At 44.9% G+C, this 24,135-nt stretch overlaps 1 protein-coding gene across 1 annotated transcript in view; it reads left to right on the forward strand.

Annotated features, from left to right (window-relative positions):
- The first annotated feature begins 503 nt into the window (after positions 1-503).
- The window catches only part of LOC311116739 (pleckstrin homology domain-containing family A member 5-like), a 60,396-nt gene continuing 36,764 nt past the window's right edge, over positions 504-24,135 (forward strand). Inside the window, exons 1-3 of the mRNA XM_084191780.1 lie at positions 504-628; positions 738-814; positions 1,663-1,720. Of these exons, the coding sequence (XP_084047906.1) occupies positions 537-628; positions 738-814; positions 1,663-1,720 (227 nt within the window). The 5' untranslated portion in view covers positions 504-536. The remainder of the gene's footprint in view (positions 629-737; positions 815-1,662; positions 1,721-24,135) is intronic.

The raw sequence follows: 24,135 nt of genomic DNA on the forward strand, positions 1-24,135 counted from the left end.
CAAATACTAATTGAGTGTATGTAAACTTCTGACCCACTGGGAATGTGATGAAAGAAATAAAAGCTGAAATAAATAATTATCTCTACTATTATTCTGACATTTCACATTCTTAAAATAAAGTGGTGATCCTAACTGACCTAAGACAGGGAATTGTTACTAGGATTAAATGTAAGGAATTGTGAAAAACTGAGTTTAAATGTATTTGGCTAAGGTGTATTCCGACTTCAACTGTATTACTCAATCCCATATGAAATTGAATTTTACATCTTTAGCATGTAAATAACTGAGGTGGGCTATTTTTCTGAATCATAGGCTATGGTTATATATGCTAGTGTTTATGCTGCTTAGTATGTACTTACAAAATATAATTAGTTTCAATAAAAGTTTTGAAAACAATGTAAAAACAGGAGGAGACCTCTCTACCTTGCAAGCACGCTCCCGCCCCCCAGAGGTTCCCCGCGCCCAGTTGCTAAGGGTTTCCGAGTACGCGCCGAAGGCACGGATACGCGCATTCCAGTCTCCGTCCTCTGCTAGACATGGCGGCGGATCTAAACCCTGACTGGCTCTCCTGCCTGCCTTCTTCTTGGAGTTATGGGGTTACTCCGGACGGAAGGATATTCTTCATCAAGTAAATATTCTCAGGATACAGCACATGGAAGTGTATTGGCTTTGTTTCGACGTGTTTGTTTATGTCTGTTATTTGCGTGTTCACCTTCTCCCCGTATCTTACCCAACAGTGAAGAAGCCAAGAGTACGACCTGGCTGCATCCCGTCACCGGAGAGGCCGTCATAACGGGGCACAGAAAAACCCCAGGTAAAAACGGTTCTCATCGAACTCTTCCATTCGTTACATACCGCAAGAGTCTCGGTTTTAAAGGGTTTCAGAAACCACCGAGAAACGTTGAGCGAAGACTCCCTGCCGCAAGCAACAGCCGTCTATCTCTCTCTCTCTCCTCTGCGCGAGGATCACCAAGTTGAGCGGTCAACTAATGTCACCTAGGCATTGCGACAGAGTTGTTGAAAGTTCCGTCACGTAGGCATTCACAATCGTAAACGAATAAGTTAGTTTTTTACATTATTGTTTGCCACTTGCCAGGGTTGTAGCCTACACTGTAATTAAGCCCGTAGTCGAAGCAGTGGGCAGTTATTTTGTAACAATTGTAACTACAGCTGTTGATAAAATGATAACATGAAACATTGATGCGTAACTCATTACAAATGTTGAATTCAACAAATGTTTGTATTGTTGTGAAAATGACTACACTTGCGGGTAAGGATGTTATTGTTACCATTCCATATCCACTGCAACAGAGGGAAGAAATCGTGAGCGGAATGCATAGGTCCTCACACAGTGAATGCTTAGGAAACAGCCTTTTACAATGTTACATTTAAATGGCTCCTATCAATACAATAGGTTGAATAACGGATACGAATGGACATGACGATGAGGCTATTCTATGATCCGCACTAGGCTATATCATTAATGGATAGCATAGCGGTAGGCTATACATTTTGCGTAAGGGGCTGGCGTGGGAAACGGTGTTTTCGGTCACGCGCAGATCTCTGCTCCTATCTCAAGAGCCGCTTGTGTGTGTTGCAATATAGTTCTCTCGTAGCCTATTCATTACTCCACCCTCTTCCCCCCCTCTCTTTCCTGCATAGATTTACCAACGGGATGGGAGGAGGGATATACGTTCGAAGGAGCCCGCTGCTTCATCAAGTGAGTTCGATTTTCAAAGCCACCGCGCTTTATGGAAACACTTTATATTTGTCCTCTCTTACTGTCGCTGGCAGGCTGCTTTGTTTGACGGCAGTTGAGATTTTCACATTCTCTCCCGCTGCCCTTCTGGAGTATTTTGGAAATATTTCCTCCTCCTTCCCTTCTTATGAACACACACACACAGTTCGAGGTCTCGTTTTCCCTCAGAACAAGTCATTACTGTCTGTGATGGAGTTTGCCAAGCCAGTGTGACTCACAGCTCTAGGCTGAACAGGCTTTACTTGTTGGCGCCTCCTTCCCTCGGGACACTACGCTGCTAGACCCGTGTGTACCTGTGTGTACCTGTGTGTACCTGTGTGTGTACGTAGGTGTGCACTCGCACCCGAGACACTACATTATTAAACCTCTGAAATCGGCTTGAGTTTGTTGCACATTCATATTTGGGTTGATAAGTCAGTGTTTGAAGAAACACATGTATATAATGTTATAAGCCCTGCAGTGCTACTCAGTTGGCTTTCCTTTACTGCTATCTCTTCTGATTCTCTGCTATGGCCATTTGGAGAGTAGCATCTGACACATACAGTGAGCTAATAGCATGTGCTATAAATTGGTTCACTAACTGGAGTGTGTTTTGTATCTCAGGGCATACATACTGTACCACGGCTGTGAATTAGTGGGTGATTATTTAGTGTCACTGTCAGTGATTCCTCTCACTCTTCCACATCTTTGCGGAGTATTATTATGGCACGCTGCTGATGGCACGGACTCAAGTTGGACCGTAGGCTGAAAAAATATAATTGGCTGAATCACTGCCACATTTTTAGATGGGGATATCTTTCTCAAACAGAAAAAGAGCAGCATTTTGGACTGAGAACAATTAGGCCTATTTTGTCCAGTTTATGTTTTGACAGCAGTGCATGGTGTGCTGTTTTGCAATTTGCACTGCCCAGGATTGCTGAAATTCTTCTCAAATTCCTTGCCGGTCAGCCCATGTATTGGGCCATTATGCAGGCCTTATGACCTCCATGCCCTTGTACATCCCTACATCTCGGAAGGAACTTGATGCTCTTTGATTGTCCAATGCCAATCCAAGAAGAGGGTTTAGAGAGATTGGACACAGAGATTTATGTCCCTCTCTCTCTTTCTCTCTGGTGTTGAGGTGGTCCCATGGGACCCAGACAGTGGGCCACTGGAGGGTGTGTGTGTGTGTGTGTGTGTGTGTGTGTGTGTGTGTTTGTGTTCACGACCCAGCCTGTGTCCTCGTGACACCCGTTAATACACTGGGATTCTCCTCTCAGTTCCCCTTTGTCCAAGTGTACCTGGAGACAGAACCAATCCAAGGAGAACTGTTTGATGTTTCCTCCTCTGTTTCAGTAAACACTCCCTAGAGTCAGTGCCCTACCTAGTGCATGCTCCCTGAAGTACACTAGTTCACAGTGGCTGGCCAGCCAGAACAGGCAGCTAGCCTAGTGTAGCGTAACCCTGTATGCACTCTAAGCCCTTTGACTCAGACTCTGAACGCATGACAGATCTAAACCCACTGAGGACTATGGAAGTGTCTCCACCACACTTCCCACCAGACAAAAACATACCATAATTCAGAGTCCTCTACCTCCCACTGAGAACATTTTACTTTTTCTGGTAATTAAAAATACCGGTGTAAAAAAAAACGTCCCATTTCTTTCAGTATCCAACCTGCCCAGTCATGATGTAACAAATAAGACGTCAGCACCTGACGTTGCTTCAACTAGCTAATATTGCCCACTGGGATATTGCTGTTGTGGTTGAAACCTTTAATGACCACCCTTATGGCTGTGTCTCTCACCTCTGTGTGTCACGCTGGCTTCTACAGTATTACCTCAGCAGCAGGTGGAATGCTGCCAGAGATGAGGAATGATACAGCTCATTTATTATTCCTGGGCTGTGTGGAGTCACAGAGGGGCTCACTCTAAAGGACACACACACACACACACACACACACACACACACACACACACACACACACATTTACTTTACAGATCCCATTCATCAATGACCAGGTTGTTTTCACCTAGCATCTTTAATTCACTTATCCCTCTCTCCCTTTAGCCTTCAAATAATTTCTGCACTGGCGCACACAGTATGGCTGGATCCCAAATGGCCCCTATTTCCTATGTAGCACAGTACTTGTGAACAGGGCCCATAGGACTCTGGTCAAATGTAGTGCACTATATAGGGAAAAGGGTGCCATTTGGGACCCGAGGAGGGAGGGACCTGCTGGACGAGCAGATGTATACACTTAGAATAAAGGATGAAAGCCTGCACACAGCATATGCAGCTCCCGAGTGATTTGATATACCACTAACCACAATATAGAGAACGTTTCAGCTAGCTGCAGTAGCCTTCATAAGGGTGTTTTGGATGTGAATATTACTCACATTGGACGATTTATGTAGCTCACACAGGGATGCGGTCCAAATGGCACCCTATTCCCTATGGGCCCTGGTCAAAAGTAGTACACTTTTTATAGGGAATAGGGTGCCATTTGGGATGCAACCCAGGAGTGGTAGAGAAAGCTAAGGATGAGGAGCCATGTTTAAGACATGCAGTGTGGATTCATTTCACTCTCCATCCCCTGCTTCCCACGCTGGTTTCTTGAAGTGAGAGAGGAGGAAGGAGGAATGAATGAGAATAGGGAAGTGGTTGGAGGATATGACCTGTAACTGACACTTGGAGAGTAGGTGGGGGATGCGTAGGCAAAGAGAGCCAGTCAGACCGCCTCGGTAGACAGACAAGGCTGTGTGTGTGTGTGTGTCTGTCTGTCTGTTTGTGTGTGTGTGTGTGCTGCAGTCCTCTCCTCTAGCTTAGTTTGGCAGCTGGGGGAGTGCTTGGGGAATACCACAAAATAAACAGTTAGAGAAACATGGCCTGCTCCCTTTGTTCTCCACGCCCACTGGTGAATACTGCTCTCTCATTGGAGGAGGATGAGAGGTGGAGGCTCTAGCCCCGCCTCTTTAACTCAGATCAGGTTTTGGGGCTTAGGCCTGTTTGTGGTGCCTGTGTGTGTGTGGAGCCTACAGACGAGGCCACGAAGCAACATTAAGGAGAAGTGACATAGCTAGCGGTCTCGGCTTTACTGCAGCACTCTCCATAGTGGAATTCTCAATAGGCTGTGTTAATGAAACAAGCTGTGGTGTATGTCTAGATGCACCCTAAGGATTGGAGTTTCAATTTGAGAATGGTGCTGCATTGGAATGATGTCGAGAGAGGTTTCTGTGTGTCAGGCTAAATAGAGCAATCTGACGGAGGTGAGCGGAGCGAGAGATGTAGAACGAGAGAGTGAGAAAACGAGAGAGAGTATCAAAAAAGAGATCTGCTGGTCTGAGAGAGAGGGAGACATGGATGGATAGAGAGAGAGAAGCGGTGTGAGTGAGTTAGTGAGAGCGAGAGCTTTGTTAATAGGATAAGAGCTGGGAATAGGCTGCTAGCTGTCAGGAGGAGATGCAGGTGTTTCCACCGGGATACAAGAGCCACTCAACTTTTCCTGGACATCTGTCAGCAGTGTGTGTACGTTTGTGTCCACACTAATTTCCACCTCTGAGATCATGTGAGCTGTGGTTGAAGTAAAGACAGATCTATAAGTGGGTCGCTGGCTGGGTGGAGCTGCTACACTGATGAAAAGCTTCCTGTCTTTTTTTTGTTTTTTTTGTTAGTCATTTAGCTGACACTAAAATCACACTGGGCCCCCCGTGGGAATCGAACCCACAACCCTGGCGTTGCAAATGCCACGCTCTACCAACTGAGCTCCACTTCGCTCTCACTCACTCTCGCTCTAGCTGGCTCTCAACAGCGGGAGACGAGAGTAAGAATGGTCTGTAACGTTTCTACTGCTGATTGTTTTGACACCAGCAGGTGATGACAGCCCCCTGTCAAGGCTGTGGTGTGATTCACTAGAGACACTCTAAACTCTATGGCTTTTCAGCAACACTGTCCTATTGCTCTTCCACTTCCTCCCTAAACACAACACGCCTCTGGTTCCACGCCACAAGCCACTAATGAATGAAACCACCTGCTGTGAATACGAGTATAATTTTCTGCTAACAATAAGCTGTGAAAAGGCTGTTTGTCTATCAATCAATCTTATTTTATAAAGCCATTTTTACATCGGCAGTTGTCAGCAAGTGCTTATACAGATACCCAGCCTAAAACCCCAAAGAGCAAGTAATGAAGATGTAGAAGCACATTGTACGGTACGTCCCAAATGGCACCCTATTCCCTATGTAGTGCACTACTTTGACAAGAGCCCTATGGGCCCTGGGCGCCAGGCACGACTTAGCCCTATGGGCGCCAGGCATGAATCAAGTGGGCTTGCCTGTGTTTCTGCATCGGGCCTGGGTACAGAGGAGAGCACACGCCTCCCTCTGCAGTCTCCTGCTGTAAGATGTGTCTGTGTCCCGCTTCAAGTAAATGTGTGTGTGTATTGCAGTCTGTATTAGTATTTTGGAATTGTGTATTCATGGCATGTGTATAATAAATAAAGTACAACGAGATATGCATTAAGTTGTACTAAAAATGCATTGTCAATAAGTAACGTTTCGATTGGATTGAACACACTCAGGCTTTGCACTGAACCCTGGCTAGGAATGGGAGGTTAGTGGTAAATCAGGTCAGTGATATTTCAGATGCTGACAGATGGCCCAATAGAGGGAGAGCGCATTGGTCGCAGTTCCAATTGTCCCCAACGTGATTAATCAGACTATGGGAATCAGTAGTGTGTGTGTGTGTGTGTGTGTGTGTGTGTGTGTGTGTTAAGTGTGCACGTGCCAAGACTGTTGAAGATGTGAGGGGCTCCCCAGGTCTGCCACTGCATTAATGCGTACAGTTGGTTAGAGAGCGAGAGAGAGGAGGAGGAGGAGGAGGAAGAAGAAGAAGAAGAGAGTGAGAGACTGACAGTCTCTCCACAGGCAGTAACTTTATTTAGTGAAAGCCTTTCCTCACTGCTCTGTTCTTTCCTCTGCAATGCTCTTTAGAATGGCCTTCCCTGCTGTGTCTGAATAGCAGGCGTAATGGTGTGTGTGTGTGTGTGTCTGTCTGTGCGCGCGCCTACCGGCGTGGGTGTGTGTTTCCATACTTTGCTCAATATTTTAGTCTGTTCACCTAGCTACCTTCCAATCACATATTCTTGTCCAATTTCATTGACGTGTTCCCTCTGCACTGTCCTCACTGCACCCGTAATGTCCTGAGTAGTGCTGTTCGTTAGGACACTAAGGCTGTGTTGACACAGGCAGCCCAATTCAGCTTTTCTTTCCACTAATTGGTCTTTTGACCAGATCTTTTCTCATCAGATTTTTTTCTGCAGCTGATCTGATTGGTCAAAATACCAATTTGTGGAAAAAAAAGATCAGAATTGGGCTGCCTGTGTAAACGCAGCCAAAGTCTTGTTTACTTACTAGTGACCAGACAGGGAGGGATGGGAGCCAGCGCCAGATACATGTTACACTCCGTACTCAGAGGAGGATTGGCCTCAGGGACTCCGGTTTAGGTTAACCTATTGTAGCTCCATGTGGAAACAGATACACTATGCCATTGCTAATGCTAATAGTGTTATTAAAAGCATAACATTTGTTTTGTTTGGTGATGTGGAAAGCATGCGAGTCTCGAGTCTGCCCGGCAACCTATTATTGGAAATTAAAGTGTTTAGCTGGATTCTCATACAGTGTTTTATAGAATATAGCTTTGTGTTCTTTTAAGAAGGGAATGATATCCTCTAATTCACTTTGATCCACTCCACCCATCATTCTCCCTGTAATCTCTCTGTGACGACAGACACTTTCATTTCTAAGGAGCGATGATCAGAAAACACTTGGGTACCTTGATCTCTTATCTACACAAACAGAAGGTCATCGGCTAGTGAACAAATACAGGATAATGTTTGAATCCTTAGTTGTTGTGGAGAACCAGACCTTACCGACCTGTTGGTTCAGCTGCGAGCGTTGATCCTCCATGATCACACGAGGCTGCTGCGTTGATCATGTGTTCCAGTAGACGAGCATGACTGCCAGAGGTATGATCTGTTTCAAGGTCCCATGACTACAGACAAGGAAGTGAACTGAAGGTGAACACTTTGCTGTTGGAGTGTTTTGATGCCGTTTGTTTCATCGTGTTATCTCAGGATGAAGTCTTTGCTATTTGACTGTTTTTTTGATGTAGGTCTAGTTGTTTCATCGGATATGTTTCCGTGGTACACAGCAGGTAGAGCTCTGCATTGATTTGTCTGGTGGTGTTACTGCAGAGAGGAGCAGACTATTTTACCTCTCCGCTCAGTCTGCGGCATTGGGAGGATGGAACACTGCTCAAAAACACTTGATAATGACCTCACTGCACCAAAAGCAACATGGGGATCGGATCATTAGCCCAATTCATCATCCAACTCTAATCCTTGTCAATAAAGAAATTCTCTGGTGTAAGTGGTAACTGAAAAATAGAATGAATCCTAATTCCCAGTTGTGGCTCTATTAGATTAGGAGGGGCTTCAAAGTAGGAGTCTGGAGGAATGGTGGAGACCTGACCTTGTGTAGCGTCTCATGAGAACCTCACTGTGGCTGTAGGGCAGTTTTTCTCCCACTCAGGACAAACACACACACGCTCACACAAAGACATAAGGCAAAGGGATCAGGCCATTAATATGGTATTAGGTCATAATAATGGTGCCATTATATGATGGCCTGTTATTATGATATCATATCGTTATAATAATAGTGTAATGCGTCATAATATAGGTAATAGATATGCCTAGAAAAACTGTCATCTTTTGAGATGACAAACAGCAGACGTGGAAGCATAATGTCTCATGGGAGGGACAGGCAAATGGAGAACATATAGAGATGGAGGAGTTATATTCACTTTAGTTTTCATGGACATTATGTCCTCTGGTTCTTTTTAATTAGATCAACTCTGACAACCTCTTTGGGTTAGACTGGTACTAGGAGACAGATGTTGACCCACTCAGCAGACTCACTGTGGCTGAAAAGCCAGTTGGTTGAAGGGGTATTCAAATCCTAACCTATGCGGTCCGGACTACTGCTGGTTTTCCGTTCTACCTGATAGTTAATCGCACCCACCTGGTGTCCCAGGTCTAAATCAGTCCCTGATTAGAGGGGAAGAATGAGGGGGGAAATGCAGTGGAACTGGCTTTGAGGTCCATATTTGATTGACAGCCTATTTTGGTAAAGCTCTGAAGGTCTAGCAGGTTGAATGTGTATGAGTAGGCCTAGATCTCTGTATTGGGCAGTCAGGTCCCTCTGTGTTGTGGCTGATATTACAGGCCTGTGGTCAGTTAGCCCCTCTGTTTTGTGTTGTGGTCTGACATACAGTCGTGGTCAAAAGTTTTGGTCTTCACAAAGTTCGCTGCTTCAGTGTTATGAGATATTTATGTCAGATGTTACTATGGTATACGGAAGTTTAATTACAAGCATTCCATAAGTGTCAAATGCTTTTATTGACAATTACATTAAGTTTATGCAAAAAGTCAATATTTGCAGTGTTGCCCCTTCTTTTTCAAGACCTCTGCAATCCGCCCTGGCATGCTGTCAATTAACTTCTGGGCCACATCCTGACTGATGGCAGCCCATTCTTGCATAATCAATGCTTGGAGTTTGTCAGAATTTGTGGGTTTTTGTTTGTCCACCCGCCTCTTGAGGATAGACCACAAGTTCTCAATGGGATTAAGGTCAGGGGAGTTTCCTGGCCATGGACCCAAAATGTCGATGTTTTGTTCCCCGAGCCACTTAGTTATCACTTTTGCCTTATGGCAAGGTGCTCCATCATGCTGGAAAAGGCATTGGTCGTCACCAAACTGTTCTTGGATGGTTGGGAGAAGTTGCTCTCGGAGGATGTGTTGGTACCATTCTTTATTCAGGCTGTGCTCTTAGGCAAAATTGTGAGTGAGCCCACTCCCTTGGCTGAGAAGCAACCCCACACATGAATGGTCTCAGGTTGCTTTACTGTTGGCATGACACAGGACTGATGGTAGCGCTCACCTTGTCTTCTCCGGACAAGGTGTTTTCTGGATGCCCCAAACAATCGGAAAGGGGATTCATCAGAGAAAATGACTTTACCCCAGTCTTCAGCAGTCCAATCCCTGTACCTTTTGCAGAATATCAGTTTGTCCCTGATGTTTTTCCTGGAGAGAAGTGGCTTCTGTGCTGCCCTTCTTGACACCAGGCCATCCTCCAAAAGTATTTGCCTCACTGTGCGTGCAGATGCACTCACACCTGCCTGCTGCCATTCCTGAGCAAGCTCTGCACTGGCGGTGCCCCGATCCCGCAACTTGCTGGACTTTCTTGGGCGCCCTGACGCCTTCTTCACAACAATTGAACCTCTCACCTTGAAGTTCTTGATGATCCGATAAATGGTTGATTTAGGTTCAATCTTACTAGCAGCAATATCCTTGCCTGTGAAGCCCTTTTTGTGCAAAGCAATGATGACGGCACGTGTTTCCTTGCAGGTAACCATGGTTAACAGAGGAAGAACAATGATTTCAAGCACCACCCTCCTTTTAAAGCTTCCAGTCTGTTATTCTAACTCAATCAGCATGACAGCGTGATCTCCAGCCTTGTCCTCGTCAACACTCTCACCTGTGGTAACGAGAGAATCACTGACATGATGGCAGCTGGTCCTTTTGTGGCAGGGCTGAAATGCAGTGGAACAGTTTTTTGGGGATTAAGTTCATTTTCATGGCAAAGAGGGACTTTGCAATTCATCTGATCACTCTTCATGACATTCTGGAGTATATGCAAATTGCCATCATCAAAACTGAGGCAGCAGACTTTGTGAAAATTAGTATATGTGTCATTCTCAAAACTTTTGACCACGACTGTACTTGCCTGGCTACCCAGACTCCTTGCTCCGGCCAAACACTACGCCACGCCCACGGACGTTAGTTTCTTCTCTGCAATGAGTCTGGATCTGAGTACCTCCCCAACCCTTCACCGAATGCCAACCCGTTCAGGGCCAGCTGATTGGTCCAGAAACCAATGGGTTGGGCCAGAGCCAGAACACATGTGGGTAAAGCGACAGTTAGAAAATTCGTCATTGGCTTTTTTACTCTGATTGATTAGAGACAATCCAATCGCTGATGACTTTGTTTTGTACAACACCCCTCATTTTGACATCACCACAAATTACTTCAATGATGGCAGTCTCAGACTAAAGTATGTGGCGGACAACAGAGCAGCAGTAGAATCATTTAGTGTGAGTCGTCGGGCTACTGATATTTTTTATTTTTTATTTAACCGTTATTTAACTAGGCAAGTCAGTTAAGAACAAAGTATTATTTACAATGATGGCCTACCATCATTGCAGAGATATGCAGTCTGTGTTTTGTTGTGGCTGACATAGGGTTTTGTGGTCTGTGGTTAGCCAGTGATTTACTGCCCCTCCCTAGATAAGAGGCCCTCCCTCTGATCCACAGGAAGTCAAGCCCACAGGCCGCAGGACACAGACTAATCTACTTCCTATCCATGTGAGAACGGTGTCATGGTAACTGCAGCTGTTCTGTGTCGTGCCCCCCCCCCCCCCTCTCTGTGTTCAGTTTTTCTTCATGTCACCAACCAAGCTTTAAAAGCATGATTTGATATCCATTTGTCCTGTCTGTCATGCTTGTCTGGAGCCGCGCCACAGGACAGGACAAACTGATAGTCCCCTGAGGTCAGTATAAACAGTCATTGTGAAATCCGACAGCACTGGACACAGATCCACTACAGACAAGACTGTTGGTGCTTTACACATAGACTGTTTACTGCAGTCCAAGTCACGCTATATTCTTCAACTGTGTACTTTCAAACTGAATTTGCTCTAGCTGGCTACTGATACTGCGCGGAAATAGGCTTTAATACGAAGAGTGTGTCATTGTGGATGCGATTGTGTGACTGCTTTATCCAAGCATCAGATTTGTCTGTGGAAAGTGGAAATGAAAGTTTCCCAGAAGGACAGACCATGGTGTTCAGCAGTGGAGTGGCTTGGGCTTTTCTCATCTGAAACTGGATGCTCTATCACCCCTCCCTCTTCCTCTGAGACCCAGGGATCAACTGTAATTAACACCACTGTTTCAACAGGGTGATAGAGCTCAACGGCTAAACACACACACACTCACACACACACACACTGCAGCTAAGCTTCAGTCATATTTAAGGTATTACGAAGAGAAGCATCTGTTTGGATTACTGTACGTGATGATTCACATCCAAATATCCTCCACCCTTTCCTAAGAGTTTCTCCCTCAATCACTCCCAACTTTGAATTACTTTATTTTGGAAAATGTCTATTTATTTATCTGTTGGCTCTTAGTGATTCTGGTCAGAAAAAAACGTACCTAGCCTACTGTAACCTAAGGAGAACCCCCCCCCCCCACAAAGTGCATAAACAGGAATTTTAGGTTCAAATGTTCATACTCTCAGCTATTCTGTAACCTTCTTAATGACTCTGGTCAGATAGCATCAATTGAAAAGTAATTGGCTGCTCAGCTGTCTGTAAGTGTCATAGTAATCAGCTGTGACGCATAAAATCACCTCCTGAGAGCCTTTACAATGGCCGTGTGTGTTCGTATATTCACACATCTCTACTTCTCTGTTTTCCCCCATCACCCTCAACACAATAACTGTCCAAATGGTGGAATTACTGATGTGAATAAGAGGAGAGATCCTATGCCATGCCGTATTATGTCTGCTAATAAAATATATTGATGTGGTCGTTGGGAGTGAAATTAGCTGGTTTAGGAGTAGCTGTTTAAATCTGGGGCTGACTGGTGAGAGAGGAAGGGAGAGGCGGAGCATACTGTTTACCGCCTGCCTGTCTGTCTGTCTGTCTTCTCAGCCCCCTGTAATACCCCTTTCAAACCAATATGTTTTACCGTCAACTTTACCATGCTGCCAACTTCTTGCTGCCTTTTCTTTATATCTGAAAGGTATTGATGACAACAAAGCCTGTACTTGTATTTCCGCCAACCGACCTAGTCATGATTGTGGTAATGTATTTAAAAGTCCCGCCAACCGACCTAGTCATGATTGTGGTAATGTACTTAAAAGTCCCGCCAACCGACCTAGTCATGATTGTGGTAATGTATTTAAAAGTCCCGCCAACCGACCTAGTCATGATTGTGGTAATGTATTTAAAAGTCCCGCCAACCGACCTAGTCATGATTGTGGTAATGTATTTAAAAGTCCCGCCAACCCCTCAGTAAAAACGTCACCTTTCATCTTACCCGCTTTGGCACGTATTAAATCATGAACATTCTTTTGTTGTCCGACATCAAACTTGTCAGTCACAAAGCTTCACAGAAATGCTTTTAATGCATTTTTCCCCCTCTCCATTTAAATGTATGTGGTGATATCCTTGACCTGTTCTTGTCTATCATCACAGAAATGCTTAGGCATTTAGCCTGGGGGAACGCACACTGCCACTTCATCATGTTTTTCTTGACTTTGACAAGTAAATATTTAAAGGCCCTTATATTTAGCTAATACGTGATGGGTCAAAAGCAACCGTTTCTAACTTAGCCTCCTAGCGTTTGGTAGTTTATCTGTCTTCAGACAAAATAACTGGTGGGGAGTTTGAAAGGAGAAAAGTTCATCCAGGTGTGTCTTGTCTGTGTTAATGAACAAAATAAGAGCTGATTTTCATCTGCATGGCGCAGCCATGTAGCCTATAGGCTGCACAAACCAGTCACAAACTCAAAATATGCTATTCTATTATTTTGAAAATAAATTGTATTGGTCTTATAATGTTTCTTAGGACCTGCATAAAGAAGTCAATAATGGATTTATTTGATGGTGTATGCTTTGCCACGCTTTAAATCATGAACATTTCATTGTTGTTTTCTGACATCAAACTTGTCCTTGTCATAATGAAAGAATATAAACACATAAATGTCATGACATCACAGCAGCCTGGTTTCAATAGCAACATTACATACTACATTTTTTTCACCCAAAAAACCATAAATTTTAAAATGTATTTAGGATATGTCAATCTAACAAGCCAGGCAACTAAAAACAACTTTCTGGACAGTGTTTTGGTTCATTGCATACCTAACTGGCTATCCAGCTCATATAATTACCAGAACATATCTGACAACGTTTTGCATTTAACTGTAGCCAACCTTTTATTCACCATAACAGGAAAATTAACACATTACAAGGTAATTATTTACAAGTATGGCGAGCTGCTAACTTACTGTTGAGAATGTGAAGAATTAATTAATTTAAACCGAGGAATTTAGGACATGCTGCTGTCTCGTCCGGTTACCATGACAATGGTTGCAAAACAACCGGGTCAAAGTTGAATGTCTCTTGCCCCTTGCTGGGTAAAGCAATGGCTATATAAAAGGTGAAGGCCGACAAGAAAGATGTAAAATTGGGCTATTTGAAAAGGATCATATAAACTTTGCCCAATTGTTTTTGACAAGCAACATACCATAAATCCTATGTGAAAGGAGTATGAGAGTCCCACAGTCCTTGTATGGCAACACATAGCAGGCGGTGTGTGTGTGTGCCCGTCTCTCCTGCGGTGAAGTGAGGGAAGAGGTCATCAGGCATATGCTCACGGGTTGTCCAGGTTATCCAGGGGCATACACAAAACACAGAGGTGTGTGTGTGCCTGCCTGTGTGTGTGTGTGTGTGTTAGGCCAAACAAAAGACAGATCATCTCTGTGAATCTCAATGCCATTGTTTGTTAATCAGTCATATAATCTAGAAGACTGACATAAACATTAGCTTGCAGCTACATTCTCCTCCAGTTCCATCCACACAGTTGTCTTTCTATTCCATCCCTCGTGTTTCCTGACCTTGTCTCTCGTGTGTTTGTGTGACTGTGTGTGATTCCAGTACATCATGTCCTGCTGGTCAGAGAGGGGTTAGTTTAGGAGGCCCAGTGCCAAACAACAGCTGATCCTAACAAAGTCCTCTTGGCCAGATAAAACCGTGTCAAGAGTTACCCTCCCCATGGATCTCTGGCTCTCCTCTCTCGCGTTCCCAAATTGTTCTACTTCCAATAATTCCCTCAAATTCCCGCCTGGCTCTGTGTACAGTGCATATCCTCAGTGTTGAGTGTTCATGCTGTCCTCTGTTCTTTACCGGGGTGGGGTTTATACACAACATTACCAAAAGTATGTGGACACCTGCTCGTTTCCATTCAGCCATGAGCATTAGTGAGGTCGGGCACTGATGTTGGGCGATTAGGCCTGGCTCGCAATTGGCGTTCCAATTCATCCCAAAGGTGTTCGATGGGGTTGAGGTCAGGGCTCTGTGCAGGCCAGTCAAATTCTTCCACACCGATCTCGACAAACCATTTCTGTATGGACCTCGCTTTGTGCACAGGGGTATTGTCATGCTTAAACAGGAAAGGGCCTTTTCCAAACTGGTGCCACAAAGTTGGAAGCACAGAATCGTCTAGAATGTCAGTGTATGCTGGAGCGTTAAGATTTCCCTTCACTGGAACTAAGGGGCCTAGCCCGAACCATGAAAACAGCCCCAGACCATTATTCCTCCTCCACCAAACTGTACAGTTGGCACTATGCATTGGGTTAGGAGCATTTTCCTGGCATCCGCCAAACCCAGATTTGTCCGTCGGACTGCCAGATGGTGAAGCGTGATTCATCACTCCAGAGAACGCGTTTCTACTGCTCCAGAGTCCACTCCAGCTGACGCTTGGCATTGCATATGGTGATATTAAACTTGTGTGCGGCTGTTCGGCCGTGGAAACCCATTTCATGAAGCTCCCGACGAACAGTTATTGTGCTGATGTTGCTTCCAGAGGCAGTTTGGAACTCAGTAGCTTCAGCACTCTGCGGCCCCGTTCTGTGAGCTTGTGTGGCCTACCACTTTGCGGCTGAGCTGTTTTTGCTCCTAGACGTTTGCACTTGTCAGCAACAGGTGTGCCTGGAATAGCGAAATCCACTAATTTGAAGGGGTGTCCACATACTTTTATATATACAGTGGGGAGAACAAGTATTTGATACACTGCTGATTTTGCAGCTTTTCCTACTTACAAAGCATGTAGAGGTCTGTAATTTTTATCATAGGTACACTTAAACTGTGAGAGACGGAATCTAAAACAAACATCCAGAAAATCACATTGTATGATTTTTAAGTAATTAATTAGCATTTTATTGCATGACATAAGTATTTGATCACCTACCAACCAGTAAGAATTCCGGCTCTCACAGACCTGTTCGTTTTTCTTTAAGAAGCCCTCCTGTTCTCCACTCATTACCTGTATTAACTGCACCTGTTTGAACTCATTACCTGTATAAAAGACACCTGTCCACACACTCAATCAAACAGACTCCAACCTCTCCACAATGGCCAAGACCAGAGAGCTGTGTAAGGACATCAGGGGTAAAATTGTAGACCTGCACAAGGCTGGGATGGGCTACAGGACAATAGGCAAGCAGCTTGGTGAGAAGGCAACAACTGTTGGCGCAATTATTCGAAAATGGAAGAAGTTCAAGATGACGGTCAATCACCTTCGGTCTGGGGCTCCATGCAAGATCTCATCTCGTGGGGCATCAATGATCATGAGGAAGGTGAGGGATCAGCCCAGAACTACACGGCAGGACCTGGTCAATGACCTGAAGAGAGCTGGGACCACAGCCTCAAAGAAAACCATTAGTAACACACTACGCCGTCATGGATTAAAATCCTGCAGCGCACGCAAGGTCCCCCTGCTCAAGCCAGCGCATGTCCAGGCCCGTCTGAAGTTTGCCAATGACCATCTGGATGATCCAGAGGAGGAATGGGAGGTCGTCATGTGGTCTGATGAGACAAAAATAGAGCTTTTTGGTCTAAACGCCACTCGCCGTGTTTGGAGGAAGGAGGATGAGTACAACCCCAAGAACACCATCCCAACTGTGAAGGAGTTGGAAACATCATTCTTTGGGGATGCTTTTCTGCAAAGGGGACAGGACGACTGCACCGTATTGAGGGGAGGATGGATGGGGCCATGTATCGCGAGATCTTGGCCAACAACCTCCTTCCCTCAGTAAGAGCATTGAAGATGGGTCGTGGCTGGGTCTTCCAGCATGACAACGACCCGAAACACACAGCCAGGGCAACTAAGGAGTGACTCCGTAAGAAGCATCTCAAGGTCCTGGAGTGGCCTAGCCAGTCTCCAGACCTGAACCCAATAGAAAATCTTTGGAGGGAGCTGAAAGTCCGTATTGCCCAGCGACAGCCCCGAAACCTGAAGGATCTAGAGAAGGTCTGTATGGAGGAGTGGGCCAAAATCCCTGCTGCAGTGTGTGCAAACCTGGTCAAGACCTACAGGAAACGTATGATCTCTGTAATTGCAAACAAAGGTTTCTGTACCAAATATTAAGTTCTGCTTTTCTGATGTATCAAATACTTATGTCATGCAATAAAATGCAAATTAATTACTTAATCATACAATGTGATTTTCTGAATTTTTGTTTTAGATTCCGTCTCTCACAGTTGAAGTGTACCTATGATAAAAAGTACAGACCTCTACATGCTTTGTAAGTAGGAAAACCTGCAAAATCGGAAGTGTATCAAATACTTGTTCTCCCCACTGTATATAGTGTAGAAAACACAGCTTTGAACAGCTTTCAGACCCTACTGCAGTGTTGTAGTAGTGTAGTTTGTAAGCAAACTCTCAGCTGCAACATCATCCTCGTTGCCTTTGTGACTGTAAAAGTTTGATATATACCAGCATGCTTTGATTTATACCTGCAGTGTCCTGTATCATCCATTGTATGTGTCACGACTTCCGCCGAGGCTGCCCACCCTCCTGGTTCGGGCAGGCTTCGGCGTTCGTCGTCACCGGAGTACTAGCTACTGCCAATCCCATTCTCATCACTCCACTTGTCATGTCTTGTCAATCACACACACCTGGTGCTCATTCCCCTAATTAGTATGTGTATAAGTGTATAAATTTTACCTCCTGCGCCTGACTCCTCCTTTCACACCTCGTCACAGTATGCCTCTCGGTCATACAGAGCTCCCTTGTAAAAAAAGATTTGCATCTCCCTGGGACTTATGTTCAAAGTAACACAAATGTCTTCTCATGAACCATTGGGTTGATCTATATGAAATGTTGCTACTTGGGCTCCCTTTAAACACCTCCCCTCTCCTCATTCTCTGCTGCCTCTGTAATAGCTGGGCTGGGCTGATGCCTCAAAGCTGGAGAGCTTGGCTTGGCTTTGCTGTTCACTCTGTGCCCAGGCCCCATACAGGCCTCCCAGAACAGGGCCTATACATTTCAGATGGGGGGTTTATAGTTCTGGCTATAGTCCTCCCAGTTAGTGTACGAATCCAACTCGGTGTATCAGCCCCACTCTTGGCCCGCTCACTAACCACCAGCAGCCTGACTCCAGGGTCGAGCTCAGAGCTAGGGCACAAGCTGAGGCTGAGAGGGATTTATTAAATAGGTAATGGACTACACTGCCTAGCTTTATAATGATCAGGGGGATCTGGATATTCTGCCTGCGAGGCTTATGATGATTCTGAAATTCCAATCCGTGTTGGCAACTGATTTGGACTGTTTCTATGAGTGATATTCAATATTGTAATATTCTAAATCTGTTTTTTGATGATAAAATCCTCCCAAATCCTCTCATGGAGTCAGATGGATTGAATAGAGAAAAACAAATGGAATGAGAGATTGGGATTGTTGAGGTTAAACTGGTCTCTGTAGCTACTAGAATCAATTGACACTTTTCTTGCTCTGCATTCAAAAGGAGTTAGTTTATCGAAAGTCCGTACAAAATGTAGATGCTTGCCATTTCAAGTTCAGGAATTATTTGATGGCTTTGAATGTGAAAGACTCTGTGTAGTAGATCTTTGTTTCAGATGTAAAATATAGCTGAATTCTTTATGTTTATGCTGCCTTAGGGCCGAGCCAACGGATAAGTGAAGGAGTGTTATCTCTAGGATTTCTCTCCAACAAGGTGTGTGTGTGTGTGTGTGTGCGTCCATACAGATGTACAGTTGGTTGTGTGTGTGTGTGTGGCAGGGTCATTGGGTTTGGTGCTGAGCTGTGCCATCCAATGACACCTGAGGTGAAACAAGCTACCCGTCATCACATTTCTAAATGGCTGCCAAGCTTTCAAGACAGTGTCTGTTTTTCTGCAGTGCTATATGCTGTGTACAACAACAGAACAATACACAGTATATCATTCCACCACTAATGGGATGCCAATAAAGGGGAAGGTGGATAAGGGAGGATTGACATTGGTGCTACATGGGTTGACCTATAGGCCTACAGTTCTGTTACGGTCGAGGTAATAGAGCCCCACAGTGGAGGTGTCATAATACCCATAAAACCTAGCGGTCAAACAGGGAAATGGTTCCAATTGTTTTTCCACCATTCATTTTTCCCATAGGGGATTTTAGAAACACTTCAAATGAGGGCTGTGTTTTGATAAAAGTTACCTTGTCCGAGAGAGATTTTCACGGTTATCAAAACGTCACGTCAGGTTAAGCCTACACAAAACACAGCCCTTATTTTAAGTATTTCTAAAATCCCTTATGGGAAAAATGATTGGAACCATTTCCCTGTTTGACCGCTAGGTTTTATGGGTATTATGACTCATACTGTGGTACTCCATGTGGGTGTGTGTATAATGAGGTTAGCTGAAGTAATATGGTTCTCATCAGGGGTTGGATGGCACCTGGTGGAGATACCTATGTAATTAGGCTGTCGATTTACAGTTGACAGCCTTATTGTTGTTCTCTCTCTCTCTCTCTCTCTCTCTCTCTCTCTCTCTCTCTCTCTCTCTCTCTCTCTCTCTCTCTCTCTCTCTCTCTCTCTCTCTCTCTCTCTCTCTCTCTGCCTCCTCCTCCTGGTCTTTTACTATGACAATATTATGGTTGATTTAATTAGACCACATTGGCTAAGTGAATTACTGTCAGTCAGGTTGAAATGGAAAGCCAAATTGAACCTGATTTGTGTATGCAGGTCCTCGTACATCTGGGATGGACCAGTGAGGCTTCAAGGTGACAGTTAAAGAGGACAGCTCTCACTCTCGAACTGCTCAGAGGAAAGGAGAGGAGAGAAGGAGGAGAGGTGAATCAGAGAGAAGAGAAATACACTCCTCTCTCTCTGCTCTAGCTCCCAACTCGTAAAACAAGAGGAAAGCTGGCTTTGGCCAGTGGATAGAACATTTATCTCACAAACATTATATTTTAATGGATTTGAAATGTACTACTACTGATTATGTACAGCTTACGGCTTGTACCTGCTCTGCTCTGAGGGAACAGGCTGTTTGGGCAGACTAGATTTAGCTTCACACACTTTTTGATTCAGTGGGAATCAGATGATGTCAGTGTCATTTGCATTGAAAAACGCCTACGGTACACACACACACACACACACACACACATACAGCTAGAATAACCTGCCCTGGTTTTTAAGGAGTGATTCACTCGTCTCTAGTCTCCTGAATGACCTCGGCCCCAGTTTAAATCAACAACACCAGGGTTGTGGGTTCGTTTCCCACGGGGGGCCAGTATGAAGAAAAAAAATATGTATGCACTCACTAACTGTAAGTCGCTCTGGATAAGAACGTCTGCTAAATGACTAAAATGTCAATGTAGATAGAAATACAGCCTGTGTGTGTGTGTATCTGTGAGTGTGTGTGTGTGTGTGTGTGTGTGTGTGTGTGTGTCATATGGGAATCCAGCAGCCTTAAATATTTCACTAGCATTCCCACCACCAGACTCATTAAACCAGATTAGGTCGCTCTGAATTCTGAATCACAGAGACAGGGTAGAGTGGAGGGACTCTGCATGATAATCACAACACAGACACACGCTTTGACCTGTATCATAATGAGCCTGTCCCCATATACATTATAATGCAGGAAGCATCCTCCTTTCCTCCCTTCCTTGAGCTAGCCTAATCACTGATCTGACTCGACCCGATTGATGAACCGAATGTAGTGAAAACCTTGATTACACCTAGAAGGGAATGGCACCCTATTCCTTGTGTGGTTCACTTAGTGTCCTGGTCATGGGCAAATCCGGCCCGCGAGCCGCAGGAGGTTTCAGTAAAAAAACATAATAGTAAAAAAATACAAAGTATGTAGAAATTATAATGGACCTACAGTGGGGAGAACAAGTATTTGATACACTGCCGATTTTGCAGGTTTTCCTACTTACAAAGCATGTAGAGGTCTGTAATTTTTATCATAGGTACACTTCAACTGTGAGAGACGGAATGTAAAACAAAAATCCAGAAAATCACATTGTATGATTTTTAAGTAATTAATTTGCATTTTATTGCATGACATAAGTATTTGATACATCAGAAAAGCAGAACTTAATATTTGGTACAGAAACCTTTGTTTGCAATTACAGAGATCATACGTTTCCTGTAGGTCTTGACCAGGTTTGCACACACTGCAGCAGGGATTTTGGCCCACTCCTCCATACAGACCTTCTCCAGATCCTTCAGGTTTCGGGGCTGTCGCTGGGCAATACGGACTTTCAGCTCCCTCCAAAGATTTTCTATTGGGTTCAGGTCTGGAGACTGGCTAGGCCACTCCAGGACCTTGAGATGCTTCTTACGGAGCCACTCCTTAGTTGCCCTGGCTGTGTGTTTCGGGTCGTTGTCATGCTGGAAGACCCAGCCACGGCCCATCTTCAATGCTCTTACTGAGGGAAGGAGGTTGTTGGCCAAGATCTCGCGATACATGGCCCCATCCATCCTCCCCTCAATACGGTGCAGTCGGCATCCCCAAATAATGATGTTTCCACCTCCATGCTTCACGGTTGGGATGGTGTTCTTGGGGTTGTACTCATCCTTCTTCTTCCTCCAAACACGGCGAGTGGAGTTTAGACCAAAAAGCTCTATTTTTGTCTCATCAGACCACATGACCTTCTCCCATTCCTCCTCTGGATCATCCAGATGGTCATTGGTAAACTTCAGACGGGCCTGGACATGCGCTGGCTTGAGCAGGGGGACCTTGCGTGCGCTGCAGGATTTTAATCCATGACGGCGTAGTGTGTTACTATTGGTTTTCTTTGAGAATGTGGTCCCAGCTCTCTTCAGGTCATTGACCAGGTCCTGCCGTGTAGTTCTGGGCTGATCCCTCACCTTCCTCATGATCATTGATGCCCCACGAGGTGAGATCTTGCATGGAGCCCCAGACCGAGGGTGATTGACCGTCATCTTGAACTTCTTCCATTTTCTAATGATTGCGCCAACAGTTGTTGCCTTCTCACCGAGCTGCTTGCCTATTGTCCTGTAGCCCATCCCAGCCTTGTGCAGGTCTACAATTTTACCCCTGATGTCCTTACACAGCTCTCTGGTCTTGGCCATTGTGGAGAGGTTGGAGTCTGTTTGATTGAGTGTGTGGACAGGTGTCTTTTATACAGGTAACGAGTTCAAACAGGTGCAGTTAATACAGGTAATGAGTGGAGAACAGGAGGGCTTCTTAAAGAAAAACGAACAGGTCTGTGAGAGCCGGAATTCTTACTGGTTGGTAGGTGATCAAATACTTATGTCATGCAATAAAATGCAAATTAATTATTTAAAAATCATACAATGTGATTTTCTAGATTTTTGTTTTAGATTCCGTCTCTCACAGTTGAAGTGTACCTATTATAAAAATTACAGACCTCTACATGCTTTGTAAGTAGGAAAACCTGCAAAATCGGCAGTGTATCAAATACTTGTTCTCCCCACTGTATATATTTTAAAATAACTGCACTTTTTCTGGGCAGCAAATTGATTTTGGCAAACACATCTGTCCCAAAAAATCTGTGTGGCCCTCCGTTGAATTTCGAAATCCCAATGTGGGCCTTGAGCCAAAAGGTTTGCCCACCCCTGGTCTGTGGTGAATAAAGTATCATTTAAGACTCATTCTCTGATACCATGAACATATAGTACTGTCTGTGCTGTGCTCTTGTGATGAGGTGGTGTTGAAGGATTCAGGCGCAGGAGGGTAAATCACAGAATAACAGGCTTTAATCCGCAAAATACAGGTTTACGCAGAAATGCGTCAAACACACTCCAGGGCACAAAACGGGCGCACTGGAAAATACAAATACTCCCGTCGATACAAAATACACGAGCTCCACCGAGCTTCACTAACCTCCACAATAAACAATCACCCACACAGACAAGGAAGCAGAGGGAACACTTATACAATGACTAATGAGGGAATAAGGACCCGGTGTGTGTGATTGAAGACAAGACAAATGGAGTGATGATAAATGGATTGGCAGTAGCTAGTAAGCCGGTGACGCCGAACGCCGAAACCTGCCAGAACAAAGAGGGGAGGCAGCCTCGGCGGAAGTCGTGACAGCTCTATGTATAGAATGACAGTAAACACGTGGGTGTGTAGGAGTAGGGACACGTGTTTAGTCAGTGAGTGCATCTTCTCCTTAGGCTTAGTTACCAGCATGTGGAGCAGGGACAATATTGGATTACAGAGTCAATGTAAAGAGCCTTGGCTCACTGACTGACTGAATCCTTCCACAAAATGATGTGAGTGCCATTTGTTTTTCTTGTAATCTGTAGCATGATCCCGGGTATTGTGTGTGTGTGTGTGCGCGCACATGTTCCTTTGAACTTTGTGCACGTTTTGTATTTACCCTGACAAAAGACCTGTATAAATGGCACATTGTTCTGAACGCGTGTCCTACCCTGTGACTGTAGCGTGGGGAAATACAACCACAAATCCTCTGAATGTTTCACATCGGTTTGAGTCTCTACAGAACCAATTATAGACGTTCACATCAGGGCTACCCCTCTGCCCCGCCTTCCCTCTAGTCCTAGAGAATAACCTGCCAGGCTTTGATGTGATACTTGTGCTACTGTTCTCTCTCTGTGTGTGTGTGTGTGGGCTTCTTACTTGGGGTTCTATCCTCTGTTAAAGATTGCTTTTGTATTTTTAAAGAGCAGGCACATGATCTAAGGGTAACTGGCCCACACACAAACCCTTAACAAAGGCTTCTTCACACACTGAAGAGTCTCATTAGCAGTACAGTCCCAGGGAGCTGTCTTCTCATTCGCCTCCTCTGCTCTGCTCTGTGCTCGACACCCGTGGACCAGCAATCTAACTACAGATGTTTCTGGAGGTGTTTGGCCTTCATATCTTCATCACGACATACAGCTGGGAACCATCAGCCTCTGGTTGTGGCATTGGTCTCAGAACAGTGGGGACACTGTGTAGTGTGTTTCAGTAGGGTGATCGACGAGATGTGGGCGCACGTACATATCGCATATGCCAATGTGTGGGCATGAGTGTGTGTCTGCAGCAGCTAACAGTGTGGTGTTACCCAGGTTCAAGCATATGTACTAACTCCCTTCATCTCCACTACCACTATCATCTCTCCCTCACACGTCCTGCCAGACCAGACCAGACAGAGTAAGATTTCTTATTCACTGATAAATAATTGGCCCAACAGGCTGGCGAG

This window comes from Coregonus lavaretus (assembly GCF_964263955.1).
Source record: "Coregonus lavaretus genome assembly, contig: HAP1_SCAFFOLD_701, whole genome shotgun sequence".
Classification (NCBI taxonomy): domain Eukaryota; kingdom Metazoa; phylum Chordata; class Actinopteri; order Salmoniformes; family Salmonidae; genus Coregonus; species Coregonus lavaretus.